Source organism: Balaenoptera physalus (assembly GCF_965194825.1).
Source record: "Balaenoptera physalus genome assembly, chromosome: 11".
Classification (NCBI taxonomy): Eukaryota; Metazoa; Chordata; class Mammalia; order Artiodactyla; family Balaenopteridae; genus Balaenoptera; species Balaenoptera physalus.
Window position 1 is genome coordinate 32,660,627 of NC_138896.1, and position 12,043 is coordinate 32,672,669.

The window sequence follows — 12,043 nt, forward strand, 5'->3', positions numbered from 1 at the left end:
GGGGGGGGGGGGCGGGGGGGGCTGACCCAAGGTTGGTTCCCCAACAGGTGGGCGTCAGAGTCTGTATTTATTTGGAAAGGAGAAGTCACCCGTAGGGGTTGCCGATAGATTGGAGGTAGGGTTTGATGGAAAGAGAAGAGTCAAAACTGACTCCAAGCTTTGGGACCTGAAGAGCTGGGAGGATGAAGTTGCCTTTGGCAGAGATGCGGTGGCCTGGGGGCGGCGGGGAGCAGTGTATAAGATCGGGAGGACCCCGCCTTCTGCCTGGACGAGTTAAAGAAGTCCGGGAGGCGGTGGATTCCCACACGTGGGTACGGTTGACGTCTCCATTTCACAAGTGTGGACACTCCTGCACCGGAGCCCCGCGGGCGGGCCGGGTCACGTGCCGTAGGCGGGCGCCCCCTGGCGCGGGGAGGGAAGTGCGGCGGCGGCGGCGGCCGGAGCGCGTGGAGCCGGGCCGCCCCTCCTTGTACTTCGGCGGGAGCATCCCCGGCGGACGCGAGGACCGGGAGCTGTACGGGAGGATCGTGTCGCGGCTGCGGCTCTTTGGGGCGGAGCTCACCGAGCACGTGGCGACCGCCGATCAGGGCGCGCGCGGTGAGGCCGCCGGGGAGCGGGGCGCGGTCGGCCGGGAGGGCGAGGGCAGGTCCGGCCCCTCGACCCAGGCCCGCTCTCCTGCGGGGAAGCTCCCGGCAGGGCCCCTGCCCGATAAGGAAAGGCGGCCCGCGTGCGTCCTACCTGTGAGCCCACTCTCCGCATTCAGTTACTATCTTGACCTTTGGGTCCTTCTTGGAAAACTTTGTCGGGCTCTTCCCGGAGGCGTTTGTAGAGAGGAGCAGAACGGAGTGGGCCGGGCTGCTTCAGCGAGATGCCTCACCCGCTGGCATCTTCTCTCCCACCTAAGACTAACGCTTTCCCTCGTGCCACCCCTCTTTGGGCCGAGGTATCAGCCCTCCCTCAGACCCGACCCCAGCTCCCGCGACCACCGTCTCTCTCAGGCCCTCTGATCAGACTGTTACCAGTATGTGCTGCTCCTGCGGCATGATTGGCCCGGAATCTGGCTGACTTTCTACTTTGGAAATGGTGCCAGAACTCTTGTACTTCTCAGAAAACCTTAAGTGTTTTCCCCTTTCCCCACCAGGGGCAGATCCAGGATCTGAGGGACCCAGTGCAATTCTGGGCGACCTCTCTCAAAAGACGAAATCACAAATCACAATTGCTGGGGCTTTGGGAAGGGCCTGTGCAAGCCAGGGACCCTGAAGCTTAAGTCTTTTTGGTTTCGGGGTCTGTGCCCCCCTGCCTGGTGGCTCTCCAACTTTACTGTGCTCAACAATCATCTGCGGGAGCATGTTGAAAATGCAGATTCTGGGATAAAGCCTTAGAGTCCACTTTTAACAAGTTCTCCAGTTATTCTGCTCTGATCTGGGGGGCTGTGAGCCTCGTGCTCCTAGTGGATTTTAATCAAGCTGGAAAGCTGGGCTCCTTGCCCTGTGACCCCAGCGCCTTGCCTGCCTTCCTTGCCAACACCCCTACTGGTTACAACTCTGCATTCCGGCACTGGTTCTCAAACTTACCTGGCTATGAGAATCACCTGGAGAGCGGCCTGGGCTCACTGACACCTGGGTCTTTGTAGTTTGGTCAAGTTCTCGGGTGGTTCTCATACCCACCACAGCTTGAGAGTCTATGAGGCCCTAGTTTCCCTGCACGGGGCCAGCCTCTTGGTACTGCCTGCCTTTCCCCCACCTGGGATGCGATTCCTCATTCTCTCCACCCCGATCACTGACCCACGGTGAATTAGTTCTTCCTTCCCTTCATCTCATCTGTATCACTCCTCTGGCCCTAATCACACATCCCCTTGCACAGGAGTGAATTTTTCTTTCGGGCTGTTTCATTTCCTCACTCATTTTCATGGAATCTTAGTGTTGGGTGGGCCCCTGGAGGTCATCTCTTCTGTCTCCCCGCTTCCATGAGCAGGGTGGGCCTGGGAGGGTCGAGAGCAGAGGAGAGGAACTGAGGACCAGGGCGAGCCGTTGACCAGCTTTCCCTCAACCACAGGGGAAGAGGCTGCTGGGGGCGACAGGCTCATCCATGAGAGGGACCTGGCCTGGCTGCAGCAGGCAGAGGGTGAGTGGCGCTGCCCCCTGCCTGCAAACTCCCCTGGGGTCTTAGATCCCCTGGACATGCCTGGCCTCCCCACCTAGAAGGGACTTTCTAGAGCTCCCTCCCCACTACAGCCAGACTCTGTCATGTCTCCCTTACAAGCCCGAGTGAGCCTTGGTCTCCTCTTTCTTCCCAGTGGTTGTGTAGAAGTGGCCCAGCCCTGTCTGGGTGGAGGCTACGAGCTGGGCCGGGCCGTGGCCCGCAATAAACCAGTCCTGTGCCTGTTCCGCCCGCAGTCTGGCCGAGGTGAGCACCCCCAGCCCTGGATGGCCGCCCCTGCCTCCCTCCCCAGCTCTCTGAGGGCCCCACCCTCCGCTCCTTCCTTGCGGGGGGGGGGTCTGAGCACAGTGCCCACCCAAAAAGGGACAGGAAAGGGAGGGGAGGGGGGAGTGTGGGAGGGAGCCACCTTCACCTCCCTCCTCCTTCTCAGTGCTCTCAGCCACGATCCGGGGAGCAGCCGAAGGCTCGCAGGTCCAGGTGTGGGGCTACGAGGCGGAAGAGGCAGTGGCGTGCTGGATTGATACTTTGCAGCGGATCCTCCCGAGCGGGAGGCTGCTCCCCTGACCCCCCAACTTGACCTCACCCCAGCTTATTAAATTCTCCTGACCCCAGACTTGCTCTAGTACCATTCCTACCCCTTAGCCCCAGTACCAGATTCATGGCATGTTTACAATTCTAACTTTCCGTCTGTGTGAGAGTGGGGTGGGGGCAGGTCCCCCATAATATCCTCTTAACACCCCACTTCACTTCAAGATGTAGAGACCCTTTAAAGGTCCACAGGCCCCCAAGACGAGGATACTTCCTAACGCCCTCAAGCTCCCCCCAGGAACACTCAGGAGTGTGGAGGAAGCTGATCGATCGTGGGAGTGGCCATTCCTCTCTGTCTCTGATGCAGGGCTGGGTCTGAGGCAAGTGGGCCTGGCCCTGTACCACGTGGACCTTTATTTCCCTTTATCGGTGTAAGTCACACAGGTCTGCTGTGGACTTTCTCTTAGGATGGAAGTCTGGACGCCTAAAGAAAACAGTAAAGGAGGAGGAGGGTTGGGTGTGTGCAATGGAGGGGGAAGTTGAAGTGGCCCATTGAGGAAGCTGTCTGGTCTGCTTCCAGAGAAGTATATGAAAAAAAGTTTATTCAGTGAACAGAAGACGGTGCCGCAGACACTGGTAACCGCCTACTCTCAAGACAGGGGGAAGGGTGCACTCCTGAGCCCGTGGCCCCAGGACTCTGGCGGCTCCAGCGCTCCCTGCATCCTACCCCTCAATCGTAGCCCTCGTCGTCTTCCTCCTCGTCGCCAAAGAAGAAAGTCTCTCGGTCCAGGTTCTCAGACTCCTCGTCATAGGAGAAGCTGTCATTGTCTAGCTCCTCTTCAAACTCATCCTGCTGCCACTCAGGCACATCGTCCTCGTCGTCGTCGTCGTCGTCGTCCTCCTCCTCCTCCTCCGCCTGCAGCCCCGAGGAGCCCTGGGGCCTGGGAGAGCGCCACGCTCAGCCCCAGAGGAAGCCTGGCGCCTCCCACGCCCCCTCCGTGGCTCTGCCCCCTCCACTCACTGACTGCCGGGCACGTTGGATCCTTTCGCCTCCCGGGCCTCTGATGATGGGCTCTGCAGACCAACCCGGAAATCCTGGCAAGGAGACGGGAGGATGCGGGGAGCAGGAGAGTAGAGGACACGGGGCCTCTGTGCCCAGCCTCGCTTCACCCAGCGTCCCCTGAGGGCTGAGGGGGGCCCGGCCCCTGCCAGGAATGCCCCCCCCCCAGCACCGCCCTCCACAAGCCACTGCCTCTGTGTAATGTGACTCAGAGGTGGTCTCCAGAGACCCAGGATACTGCAGTGAGGCACCACCCCCGCTTCCCATGTATGTTCACGCCTTTTCTGCCCAAGTTACTACCAGTCCGTAAGCTCTCTGAGGGTGGGATTCCTAGTTTAGACTCGACATCAGAGTATTAGAGCCAGAAAGAACCTCAGATCCCCTATTCCGGTGGATGCCAGTCCCCTGCCCCCAGTCCTAGGTTTCTAAATCCACGTCTGCAAAGAATCTTCTGAAAAAGCTCCCCAAGTGATTCTGGGGAGCAAGCAACTGGCCAAATACCCTTGATCTGGGATAACCAACTCCATTTTGCAGGAAATGCCAGGTGGCTAAGGGGCAGGCCTGGGAGCTGGGATGCACGCCAGGTCCATTTGCCCTTGATGCCTTTCCTTCAGGATCCCCCAGGGCGGCTGGGCCGGCTGGGCGGCTACCTGGGTGGAGTGCTGCAGGATGGCCAGCAGCCGCTCCTGGATCCGCCGCAGCAGCTCCAGGCCCGTGCTGAGGTGCTCTGCCCGCAGGAGGCGCAGCGAGGAGGCCAGGTCTCTGCAGCGCAGCAGGGTCTCTTCTGCAGAGGGGGCAGGGTACGGGGGCTCCCTCCCTTCTTCCCGTCCTTCCACAGATGCATACTGGACGCCCACTATGTGCCACCCACATCTACCGGGGCCTAGGGCCTAGAGGTGGGGACAGGTTGTAACCAAAGCAAAGGTCGGGTGAAGGTCTGTGTACTGTGTACCTGAGGACTGGAACTCTGTAACGGCGATAAGGCTATGAAGGGCAGGAAGGGGACAGAATGAAGGTGGGCAGCTGGCTCTGGTCACCCACCCGTTTGTGTGTCGGGGCTGGGTGCTGGGGGAGAGGGGGCATGAGAGAGCACCGAGCGGGCAGGGGGCTCACCCAGGAGGATCTGCAGGGCGTTGGTGTGCAGCTCCAGGGCCTCAGTCTGCTGCTCCACCACATCCATGTGCTCCGTGTCCTGATTGTAGAAGCTGTACACGCAGGCGTAGGCCAGCACCTGCGGAGCCCAGGCCGCCGCTCCCGCTGAGGCCGCCTCCCGCCAGCTTCTTCCTCCCTCCCTCCCTACCTCTCCCAGCCCACCAGACCCCTGGGCACATCGCCCCCCTGCCCCGCCCCACACCTTTCGAGCCTGCTCGAGACCCCGGCAGGCGTCGCTGAGGAAGGTGAAGGATCTGGGCGGGGGCACCTCGTGGATGGCAGATGCGCGGTTCCGCAAGTTCACAGCAAAGTCCTGTGCAGGGAAGGCGGTCAGTGCCAGCACGCGCATCCCCACCCAGTCAGAAGAGCACTCGTCTCCCTGGGACCTCTAGCCTCTGCCCGGCCATCTGGCCCAGCCCTCTGACCTCCTCACCGACCCAGCCGTCTCCGCCCTGCTCACCCGGGCCTGGTGATGGAAAGTACACCTCTCATTATAGTCCTGGAACCGCTTCTCCTGGCGAGCTGCTTTGCTTACCTGGGAAAGACACGTCGAGAGGGCTGTCGGGTGCTTGGCAGGGCAGGATGAGGTTAATAGTCAGACCAACTACCATTCATGGAGGCCTTCTGATGCTTTACCCAGGTTTTCTCATTCAGTTCTCATAACTGTGAGGTAGGTCAGACTATCATCCTCTTTTACAGATAAGGGCGCTGAGGCCTGGACAGGTTAACTGAGTACACAGCGGAGCCAGGCTCTGACTCAGAGTCCTTGCTCTGCTCTGCGCTGGTGCTTCCTGGGAGTGCCCAGCCCGCCCCGGCCTCTGTAGCCACCTCGGTGTGAGACGTCCGACTCTGGAGCTGAAGGTCTTCATGCACAGACCTCCCAAGATAGAACTCTCAGCACCTGTAGGCCCAGGTGGCTTCTGTCTTCTCCCCACTGAGCCTTCGTCCCAACAGCTGTTGGGCTGCTTGGGACACAGAGACGTCTGTGCCCAGGCCCTGCGGCAGCATCTCATCCTCACTGCCCTTGGGCCTCTGCCCCCTCCTTCCGGCGCCAGCCCCTTACCATGGCGGAGCAGTTGTAATAGTCTTTGTGATTTGGCTTCCAGGACTTGAGGCAGCGCCAGCAGAATCCATGGTTGCATTTGGCACAAGTCATGCTGTGGAGGAAGCTAGCTGGTCAGAGGGCTCCTGCCTCTGGCCAGGGCCACACCAGGAATGCCCAGGGCCTGGACACACCACTGAAGATGCCCTGGTCCCTCTCATGCCCTCTTAGTCTCCTTAACCGTACCAATCCTTACTGACCACACCCTGGCTTCTGAATTCCCCTATACAGCGTAGGCTTAAAAGTGGGGGAAGGAACACTCAGATCCAGGTATCACTCTGGAGGGTGCCGTGAAGGTGGCTGAGTAACTGCCCTTGTCTGCTGAGCTTTCGGGTAGGCCCACTGCCCCTTCCTTCCGCCAGGCCTCCCACCCTCTCCCATGCCCCCCGACCCTGCTGGTGCCCACAGTACCCCCTTCTTACTGCAGACACCCCTCGTTCTTCTCGATGGGAGCCTGACAGCTGGGACAGCGCTTGGAGATGAGCTTGGCCAGATGCTTGCTCTGGGCCTCCACGCTCATGCCATCGTAGTAGCCACCATCATCCACCCACTGAGACATGTGGCCACAGCTGGCAGGGTAGTGTGCCTAGAGCAGGAGGGGCAGTGAGGACGCAGCCCAGCCTTACTGCCGGGAGGGAGGGAGAGGTCAGGTCTGGAGGATGGCAGTGTGGGGAGGACAGGGAAGAGTCCTTGTGGGTGGCAGGGAGAGGGGTGGATCCCGGCTCCAGGGCAGAGCCAGGGTGGGCACCCACCTCAGGGAAGCTACAGTTGAAGCAGGAGGCCCAGCCACACTTGGAGCAGGTGGTCCCACAGCCCAGGCCCTGGCGGCACAGGATGCGGTCGCAGCCCTGGGGGTTGGTGCACCAGGTCAGGTTGGCACAGCTCTCCACGTAGCCACGCAGGAGGGCCTTTTCGTACTGTGGGGACACAGGTGCCACGAGGTGAGGGCCTGTCTCTCCGGATGCCACACCTCCGGGCCCCCCGCACCCCACGTGTCAGCCCACTCCCTGGGGCTGAGCACTGGAGCCTCTCCGAGGAGGCGGTACCTTGGAGATGACCTCTGGCGAGGAGACGATGGTGCGGATGAAGGCCCCCGTGGGCTGGGCGGGGCAGTCAGCAATGGGGCAGGTGCAGTTCAGCACAAGGTTCTGCTCAATTCGAGTTGTCAGGTACTCATTCCAGCAAGACTGGGAGGGACACAGGAGCAGCCGCTCAGGGGCAGCGCGGGAGCAGCACAAGTGTGACTCACCTAGCACCCCTCCCCAACGGCGCACGAGGCCAGAGACAAGCCTGCTTCTACATCAACCTCGAAACTGACCCTAAGCTTTCTGGCCTCCATGAGTCTTCCTGAGATTGGTCCAAATTACAGTTCACTTTGAGGATGTGCGGGCCGTGGTAATGTAATTATAATTATTGTTGGGATGGATGTGAAGGGAATGGGTAAAGAGAATCAAGAAAAAGAAGACTGAAGTTCTAAGAAAGATTTGGAGAGAGCAAGAAGGTCAGAGAGAAAGTAGGCCTGGGGGGCTGGCCAGGGTCACTGCGCCGCAGCTGCAGCCTCGCCTCCCGGCTCCACTGCTCACCTCAGTGCCTGTCTCGATGCTCCCGCTTCCCCAGACTCAGCCTCCTCCACAAAGCAGCCTCGCCAGCTGCACCCCCAAAGCCTAATCAGCCACCCCACCGCTCCCCCAGTCCCCAGTGCTGGAGCCATCGCAACTCTTGAATCCTTTTCTTGCTTCCACGTCACTGCCCCCGCCAACCCAGGCCATCATCCCCTCAGCCCTCAACTGCCGCGGGAGCCGGTCCCATCAGTGCACTTCCTTCTCCCATCGCTCCTGACACCATGAGCACCCGAGCCTCCAAAAGACTGCATTAATGACCCTTTCCCTCACACTGCCGATGGCCGAGCTTCCCCAAATGATGCATCCAACCCCTGGAGAGTCCCCCAGGTGGTTTCAAAGCTCCAGGATAAATAAGAAGCACTTCACCGGACTATTTTCACTCAAAATACTAAACAAAACCAACCCCTTCTATAGTGAAACAAGCCCAGATAAACTGGGAAGTTGAATGCAAAATTCTTGCATTTTTGAGATCATACAGGGGAAATTTCTCCAAATTCAGACCCCCACGCTTGCAAGCACACAGGCCATGAGGGCCCCTCACCACCATGGGGTGGGAGCCCTGCCCTGTAGGACGAAGGCCAGCATCTCAGTTCAGAGCCCACTCCACTCCCACAAGGAGCCCCTCTGCTTTGGGTGTGCCCTTGGCTTTTGCTGCCCAGCCAAGTGGAATACGGTCTCCAGCCTGGACTCCCCCTCCCGCTCTCTGCCACTCAAGCCTCACCCTGGGAAGCCACCTCCAACTGCTCCAGACCCCAGGATTTCCCGTCTGATCGCTCCTGCATTGCCACTGGCTCCACTTTGGCTGGGACCTCTGTCATCAGCCTGCTTTTCCTCAGTCCCATTTTCTGGCTCCCCGTCTCTTCACCTCTACAGGATGGGGGTACAGTTTGGGCCTGCTCTTCTCTCCCTGGGTGTTGCCAGCCAGGCCTCTCCACTTAATTCCAAATTCAAAGATCCATTGTCCACTTGCCAGTCCCACACAGGTGTCCAACAAAGCAAAAGCAGCTCAAACTTCACTTGGCCAAAACAGATTGAATTTCCCCTCAAAAATCTGCCCTCCAGCCCAAACATTTCCCCCAACTCAGTAAAAGATGACACATCCCCTCCTCCCAGATGCTCAGGTCAAAAACCCAGGAATTGCCTTGATTCCCTTGTCCTAAGCCACCAAAACCTGTCAGCTCTATCTCCAAATGCGTCCCAATCCGTCCACTCCCCTCTTCACTGTCCCTAGGCCCAGCTGCCACCAACTATTGCCTCTTTGTACAACAGTCTCCAAACCAGTGTCCCTACTTCCACTCTTGTTCTGTCCAAGTCTTTTCTCCACAAAAAGTGATCTTTTCAAAAATGGAAATCAGATCATATCATCTCCCTGCTTAAAACCCACCAGGGCTTCCCATAAATTAAAGGCCACTGTCCACCAACCCAACCCATCTGGGCCCCTGTCCACCTCCCAAATCGCCTCTCCTTCCGCTGTCCCACCAGCTTGCTCACCTACCTCACAGAACTATTTTGGGAATTAAGCAAGATGATGTGTGTAAAACAGCACAATGGCCCAGAGTGAGTCCCCCACAAATATTAGCTGTGGTTAGTATTAGCTCTCGGGTCCTTGCCAGTTGGGGTTTCCCCACTCCCTCACGCAGCACCCAGAGCTGTGCACGTAGTAAGTCCATGACAAGTATTAGTTGAATGAAAAAGTGAAAGTGTAAAGGAAATAATTAAGAACCTGGAAAAAGGGAGCAGAGGCAACTATGTGAGAAGAGTAACCTGAAGCCGAGCAAAAGGGAAGGAGAAAAAAGTACAACTACACACGCATGCAAACACACACGGCCCCGGTCACCCACCACTGGGGCAGCGCTGCTGAGAGAGGCGACTAGAATTCAGGGCAACAAGGGAGCTCATCCTGCTAAGTAGATGGGTTTGGGCACCGGTCCTACAAGCTGTGAGGCAGGGAAGATGAGGCACTCAGTACCCAGCTTCCTGCCTCAGCCCCTCCCCATCTGAGGACTACTCCCTCTCCATCTACAGCCTTCTCTGCCTCAACTTTACAGCAGCCTGACTTCTCATACTTCCCTCTGCTTTTGTGCTATTTTTTGGATTAAACCATTCCTTCTTATTTTTATATTAAATGAGAGTATATATGGTAAAAAAAGTGATGATGTTCTGGGATAAAGAGCCTTGAACGGTGATAAGGAAACCGTAAACTACAGTCATCACCAATTTCATAACACTTTTCATTTAGAAAGTACCTTGATTCTGTATATGTGAGTGTATCTGTCTATCTACCGACCTACCTACCTACCTGTAGTTCTCAAATTTGGCTGAACACTGGAATCACCTGAGGAGCTTTTAAAACTCCAGATGCCTGGGTTTCACCTTCAGAGATTCTAATTGGTCTGGGGCATAGTTTGAGCATCGGGATTTTTCAAAGCTCCCAGTAATTATAATATGCAGCAAAATTTGAGAACCACTGACACATACCGCCAGATCCTAACAACCTGTAGAGTGTCAAGGTACCACTTACGATGACAAAACCAGTTTAAGGGAGACTAAGAGACTCGTTCAACATTGCCCAGGACGGGAAATGGCAGTGCTGGGGCTGGAGCCCAGAAGTTCCCAAGGAGTTGTGTTGTCGGGCGAGAGCCGGGAAAGGAGAGCAGCTGGCAGGGCCTTACCTTACAGCAGTAGTGCATGCAGCACAGGGAGGGCAAGTCGTCGTCGGGCTCCAGAGGGCTGACACACACAGGGCAGTGGGCCGGGCGTGCAGGGGCAGCCTGGGCCTGAGGGACGCACAGCCCGGCCGCCAGCAGCAGTGGCTCGGGGTTATCGCTGTAGCGCTGCAGCAGCTGTTCGGCGCCCCAGTGGGAATGAGCCAGAAGGTGCTGAGCCACGTCTGGCTCTAGGTTCAGCATCTCCTGCACCTGCCGCACCGTGTGCTCCATCAACCCTTCCACCTCCTGGGGGCTCATGGTGCGGCCCGCAGGCAGCTGTAGGGATGCTAGGGCAGCCACAACTTCCGGGCTTGAGGGAGAGAAGAGTCAGCGGTCAGTCTCGCTGCCCTGCTGACCCAACCTGCTAGCTGAACCCCACCCTGGTCCCACAGCCCCCGCTTGCACATCTCCATCCACACTTGCTTAACCAACCTGAGGATAACCATCCAACCAACTGTCAGAGCACAGCCTCCACAGGAGCATTTGTAAGAGGGGGGGGCTGGCAGTTGCAATGACTGGGGGCACTACAGGAATCTAGTGGGCAGGGGTCACGATGCTAATTGACCTACAGTGGATGGGACAATCCTACTGCAGGTCCCGCCCAAAATACTACCAGGGTGTCCGGTGAGAAACAATCTACAGCTTTACACCTCAAAGTGCGGTCTGTGGACCAGCAGCCTAAGTGTCACCGGGAGCTCAACTGAATTTGAACGTGTGTGCGTGTGAAAGCTGGAGAAAGATTACTCTAGATAACTTGCTTTACACACAGTGTGAACAGCAGGCATAAAAGTAGAGCCGTAACAACTCCTGGTGAACTGGAGCTGATGTAAAAAGCTTTAGGGGTGCCAGCTACTTAGGGGAATCCTACGGCAAATTCCTCTGTAGAACAGACTTCCTGAAAGCTAGAATTTGTATATTTCACTGAGCAAAGTGCACGGTTAGTACTCAATACATATCTGCATAATATTTCAATTTTGCTTAGAATGAAAGACATCCAGAAAGGAGTTTACATGTCTGGGTCCCTTGCCTAAGGGTTGGCTTTAGGAGGCTGGGGAGAGCAAGGGCCCTGCTTGGGAAGGAGGCAAAGAAGGGGATGACGGTGCTGGGAGGGGGAATGAAGACTAGCAAAATGGGGGAGATAACAGGGACAGGGAAAACGGGGTTAGACAAAGAAAGAAATGAAATATTTTTCCACTAGGAGCCTGACTTTGGCGCTACGACCCCTCCCATGTCACTGCAGTGCCATCCGTCCTGGGTGGCAGTAGCGGGACAGAGCTAGGGGTGGCTACCTAGGCTTGGAGGTCTCGGAGGTCTGGCTGCCACATAAGGGGACCTCTGCCTGACCTCGGCAGGGCCCCATGGGCTCCGGGCTGGCATACATCAGGATCTGGGGGCGGTCATCCCGTCGTTCCACGTAGCCCTGGCCCAGGAGGTGCAGGATGCAAGAGAGGACATCGGTGCTGGTACAGGCCACGCCCCCGGCAACAGCGCGGCCCAGGCTTCCAGGGGGATTTGGACCCTTCTGCCAGGCCTCCAGCACCTGGACGGGAGGAGAGGAAACAGGTGGGATGCTTTTACCCAGAGAAGCCAGCTTGCCTGGGTTCAATGCCCGGCTCTGCCCTTACTAGCTGTGTGACTATGGATCAGTTACTAATTCATGCCTCATTTTTCTTATCTGTCAAATGAGAACAATAATAATAATAGTAATAAT

The 12,043-nt window shown here is 57.5% G+C and overlaps 2 protein-coding genes across 3 annotated transcripts in view; one reads left to right on the forward strand and one right to left on the reverse strand.

Moving 5' to 3' along the window:
- Positions 1–203: 203 nt before the first annotated feature.
- DNPH1 (2'-deoxynucleoside 5'-phosphate N-hydrolase 1) lies at positions 204–3,179 on the forward strand (the record flags this gene model as incomplete). The annotated part of the gene is given in 5 exon segments (XM_082413775.1): positions 204–597; positions 2,056–2,124; positions 2,297–2,302; positions 2,305–2,406; positions 2,591–3,179. Coding segments are annotated over 5 exon segments (705 nt in total). The 3' UTR covers positions 2,725–3,179.
- A 78-nt stretch (positions 3,180–3,257) lies between these two features.
- Positions 3,258–12,043, reverse strand: part of CUL9 (cullin 9) — a 38,832-nt gene continuing 30,046 nt past the window's right edge. The window contains exons 30-41 of one of the 2 annotated variants that reach the window (XM_082414569.1): positions 11,622–11,872; positions 10,297–10,642; positions 7,049–7,189; positions 6,755–6,919; positions 6,425–6,588; positions 5,964–6,057; positions 5,361–5,435; positions 5,103–5,213; positions 4,862–4,979; positions 4,399–4,532; positions 3,710–3,783; positions 3,258–3,629 (exon numbers count right to left, since the gene is read on the reverse strand). In XM_082414569.1, the coding sequence (XP_082270695.1) occupies positions 3,419–3,629; positions 3,710–3,783; positions 4,399–4,532; positions 4,862–4,979; positions 5,103–5,213; positions 5,361–5,435; positions 5,964–6,057; positions 6,425–6,588; positions 6,755–6,919; positions 7,049–7,189; positions 10,297–10,642; positions 11,622–11,872 (1,884 nt within the window). In that variant the 3' untranslated portion in view covers positions 3,258–3,418. Of the gene's footprint in view, positions 3,630–3,709; positions 3,784–4,398; positions 4,733–4,861; positions 4,980–5,102; positions 5,214–5,360; positions 5,436–5,963; positions 6,058–6,424; positions 6,589–6,754; positions 6,920–7,048; positions 7,190–10,296; positions 10,643–11,621; positions 11,873–12,043 lie in introns of those variants that run through there. The other variant, XM_082414570.1, reaches the window with a different exon arrangement.